Here is a 5,000-nt window from a genome sequence, read left to right on the forward strand (position 1 = left end):
CCCTAATCGCGCTGTTACATCCCGCTCCAGCGTTTCCTCCACCGCAGTCGCGGTTCTTACTGAACTGCACAGTAGTGTAAGTAATGGGATTTGAAGCACAGATGCGCAGGAGCAAGCGAGTGAAACTTTGCATAAGCAAAACTCTGCACACATTCAGATCAACCTTTTTATTGCAAAATTTACTTTCTTTCGCTCTAAATACTTTCTTCACAGAACTCAGTACACGTGCATGAAACATGCCCTTTTACACGCTCAAAATCTGATCTTGTGGCACAAATATAACTTCAGAGAGAAAGCAGCATGTAAAAATTGGTTGTGTTTTTATTATTATAATCATTTGTTTATTTTCTCTTGTGTGGGGCACGGTGGCTTAGTGGTTAACACCTCACACCTCCAGGGTTGGCGGTTCGATTCCTGCTGCCGCCGTGTGTGGGTGGAGCTTGTCTGTTCTCCCTGTGCTTCGGGGTTTCCTCCGGGTACTCTGGTTTCCTCCCCACATGTGTTGTAGGCTGATTGGCATCTCTAAATTGTCTGTATTGTATGAATGGGTGTGTGAAGGTGTGTGTGATTCTGCCCTGTGATGTACTGGCACCCCGTCCAGGGCATCTCCCCCCCTCGTACCCTGAGTCCCCAGGGTTAGGCTCCAGGATCCCCACGACCCTGTGTAGGATATGTGGTACAGAAAATGGATGCATGGAGACCTCTTGTATAGTCCTTGAAAACAAAAAAAATAGTGCTTGAAAGTCCTGGAGTTTCATTATGAAGAATCTGTAGGAACCCTCTTGAAAGTTTGTGAAACCTTTATAATGTTCTACATTTCTGTATAAATATGATCTAAAACATCATCAGATTTTTTCATCATTTTATCATCAGAGTCCTAAAAGTAGTTAAAGAGAACCCAATTAAACTCATGAGACAAAAATATTATACTTGGTTATTTATTTATTGAGGAAAATGATCCAATATTACATATCTGTGAGGGTAAAAGTATGTGCACCTCTAGGATTATCAGTTAATCTGAAGGTGAGATTAGAGTCAGGAGTTTTCAGTCAGTGGGATGATGATCAGGAGTTGTTGAAGCTCATCATGGTGGAAAAGATCACAAAACCATCTGTAAAGAGTTTGGACTCCACCAATCCACAGTCAGACAGATCGTGTACAAATGGAGGAAATTCAACACCATTGTTCCCCTCCCCCGAGTGGAGACCAACAAAGAACAAGATCAAGAGCAAGATGTGTAATAGTCCACGAGGTCACAGAAGAACCCAGGGGAACTTCAACCAACTAAAGTCCTCTCTCACATTGGATAATGTTAATGTTCATGAGCCCACCATCAGGAGAACACTGAACAACAACGGTGTGCGTGGCAGGGCTGCAAGGAGAAAACCACTGCTCTCCAAAAAGAACAGTTTGTTTGTTTGTGTGAGCGAGTGCTGTCTGGGATTTTTGAAACCAAACAACATTTTCGAGCCTGTTCATAAATCTCCCACTGGTTAGTGTCTAGTCTCTGTTCTGTGGAACACTGCACTCTGATTCTGTGATACGGTATTTCCTGAAAGCCCTCTGAAGTCCGTCTGAGTGGCACAACAGAAGTGTTTGCTCTATCTCCTGGAGATTGATGGCACTGGAGTCAGTGGCTGGGAGCCTAAACAGATAAATAGCCCGTGCTCTCCGGCTGGTGGGCGGGAACTCGCCAAAAATGTATTATTAATTAAAATCAGGGGTGAAGTGGGTGATGACTTCCTCCAGAAACCAAGACTGGAAAGGTGTTGGACAGGTGGAGAGGTCTTTAAAAGTCTGTTTGAGCCAGCAGTGAACTATTTTGAGTGTGTGTGTGTGTGTGTGTGTGTGTGTGTGTGTAATAAGAGTGTTGATCTGTCTGTCTCTCTCTCTGTCTCTCTCTCAGTTCACTCTGGCCACAGATACTTTTCAGTTAGGTTATGACACAGATGGAAACTGTCGAGGTGAAGTGCAGCGCTCTCTACCTCCTCCTCAACGCCTCAGCTGGGACATACCACCAGAGGTTAGACACACACACACACACACACACACACACGTACACACACATGTGTTTGTGCAGCCAACCACAACTTTCTATTGTCATGGTCTCACATTTCTGTGAGCTCTGGGGTTTTACACCGGAAAGAACCAAAGATAAAGTGCTAAAGTGCAAACACACACGCACAGACACGCACACACACACACACGCACACACACACACACACACACAGACACACAATAGGGTAATGTACTCAGCCTTTTATGCAACACCACTTCAAAACTCATACACCACTGTATTTAATAAAAAATAAAATAAAATAATAATAATAATAATAATCTATTTTATGTCACTTGCAATTTAGATTTCAAAACAAGTAAATATTTCCATTTTTAGAGCTTAATATTATTTATTTATTTATTTATTATTTTTCTATGCTTTACCAGAATCTGTTTCTCCTCTTTTTTTTAAAATCCAGACTATTTCTTTGTTTGGCCTTTTTTTTTTTTTTTTTTTTTAAATTGATGTTCATTTGCTTTTGTTCTTTTAGGTTTTCTTTATTTTACAAGAATAAAGAAGGGAGAATAAATGGCAGGTTTTCATCTTTGCAGTTAAATATCAATATAAACAATACTGATATAAAATGACCCCAGAGTTTTAAAATAAGTCACAGTACACGTTTACTCGAGCCTCCGGTAGCTGTGTATAATTTGTGTGTGAAACACTAACGCGTGTCTTTAGGGTTCCGTAGTTCATCTGAATGAAGTGTTCCCACTCATGAGTTTCTCTCTCTGTTTTTGTTCCTCTGTCGGAGAACAGGACGTCATAATGGAATGATTTTTTTTCGCAGTCTAGCCAGTTATCAGCCATTTAACATCTGTGATGTTCTTTTTCTGCTTCAGTCCTGACTGAATTTCAGTTCAGAGAGTGTGTTTGTGGTTGTGTTCTCTCAAGTCGTGTCAAGTCGAGTGGGATTTATTGTCATTCCTCTGTATAACTTGTTTACATTGGAACGAAATGAGGTTTCTTCAGGACCATGGTGCAACACGTAACAGTACACAAGACTACATACAGTGCAGATACTCATGTGAGACGAGTGCAAAACAATAAACACACGACAGTAAACACACAGGACAATAAACACACAGGACAATAAACACACAGGACAGTAAACACACAGGACAATAAACACACAGGACAGTAAACACACAGGACAGTAAACACACAGGACAGTAAACACACAGGACAATAAACACACAGGACAGTAAACACACAGGACAGTAAACACACAGGACAATAAACACACAGGACAATAAACACACAGGACAGTAAACACACAGGACAATAAACACACAGGACAATAAACACACAGGACAGTAAACACACAGGACAGTAAACACACAGGACAATAAACACACAGGACAGTAAACACACAGGACAGTAAACACACAGGACAATAAACACACAGGACAGTAAACACACAGGACAATAAACACACAGGACAGTAAACACACAGGACAATAAACACACAGGACAGTAAACACACAGGACAGTAAACACAGAGGACAATAAACACACAGGACAGTAAACACAGAGGACAATAAACACACAGGACAGTAAACACAGAGGACAATAAACACACAGGACAGTAAACACACAGGACAATAAACACACAGGACAGTAAACACACAGGACAATAAACACACAGGACAGTAAACACAGAGGACAGTAAACACACAGGACAATAAACACACAGGATGGTGAGAGATTCTGCGGTCCGGACTGAGGTTGGAAGTTCATTCCACCACTGAGGAACAGTTAGTGTGAATGTTCTTGAGAGGGACCTCGAGCCACGCTGAGTAGGTACTACTAAACGTCAGTCGCTAATCGATCGCAGATTGCGAGAGGGAACGTAGGCCTTCAGGAGAGAGTTGAGGTAGGAGGGTGCTGTTCCTGACAAGGTCTTGTAGGTGAGCATCAAGGCCTTGAATTTGTCCATTGTATGTCCATTAAGTATGTCCATTTTAGGGTTGCTATTAAGTGCTTCATGCCAGTATTGTAGAATCTGAATCATTTGATCTTTTCCCATAAAGCCATGTTGTGATGGTGCAATCTTTGTAACTGTGTCCTCCAGAACGGCATTTCTGAGGATTCCTTCACACACCTTCCCAACACAGCTGATTAATGAGATCTGGTGGTAATCTGCTGGAAAACTGGGCTTTGCTTTTTTAGGTACATCTTTGACCATAGTCTCCTTCCATCGTTTTGGAAAAATGTTATGGTGAATGCATGTGTTAAAGATATCACATAACACAGGTGCCAGTTCTTCATGACAGGGCTTTAAGACCCAAGGATGAATGCAGTCAGGCAAGGCAAGTTTATTTATATAGCACATTTCATACACAAAGGTAATTCACAGTGCTTTACATAAAAATGATAAAGAAAATACAAGGTATTAAAACATATGAGAACAAGAAATAAAAATGAGAAAAATGCATTAAAATGAGCAGGAGATAAGTTATAGAGCTGAGGAGGAAAGTTATAGAGCTGAGATCAGTAGATGATGTAGATGATGTAGATCAATAGATGATGTAGATGATGTAGATCAGTAGATGATGTAGATCAGTAGATGATATAGATCAATAGAGTGCAGCACAGTGTTCAGTCAGTAAATGCGAGGCTAAATGGATGTGTTTTCAGTCTGGTTTTATGTGTGCAGGTCATCCAAGGCTTGTCATTATTAGAAACAGAAACTTTCTTTAAGGTCAGGACCTGCAGCCTTCGCTGCATTCATTTTGCAGAGTCTAGCCTTAACTTGCCCAATACTCAGGGGAGGTATTCTTCCATTTGACAGCTTATGCATAACATCTTCCTCAGAGGGAGAAGTGTGGATCACTTGATCCCACACGGATGCAAAATGTTTAGCCAAGGTGTCACACTCGTCTTGCAAAATGTTATAATCCCGAGACACCACATCTCTCCTGTCTCCTTCCGTCCCCGT

The 5,000-nt window shown here is 41.3% G+C and overlaps 1 protein-coding gene across 3 annotated transcripts in view; it reads left to right on the forward strand.

Moving 5' to 3' along the window:
• cpt1a2b (carnitine palmitoyltransferase 1A2b) overlaps window positions 1-5,000 on the forward strand; it is a 51,684-nt gene that overhangs the window by 34,142 nt on the left and 12,542 nt on the right. For all 3 annotated transcript variants that reach the window (XM_053619504.1, XM_053619496.1, XM_053619513.1), the window contains exon 13: window positions 1,907-2,023. In XM_053619504.1, coding sequence (XP_053475479.1) covers window positions 1,907-2,023 — 117 coding nt within the window. The remainder of the gene's footprint in view (window positions 1-1,906; window positions 2,024-5,000) is intronic.

Source organism: Ictalurus furcatus, chromosome 2 (assembly GCF_023375685.1).
Source record: "Ictalurus furcatus strain D&B chromosome 2, Billie_1.0, whole genome shotgun sequence".
Taxonomy (NCBI): Eukaryota; Metazoa; Chordata; class Actinopteri; order Siluriformes; family Ictaluridae; genus Ictalurus; species Ictalurus furcatus.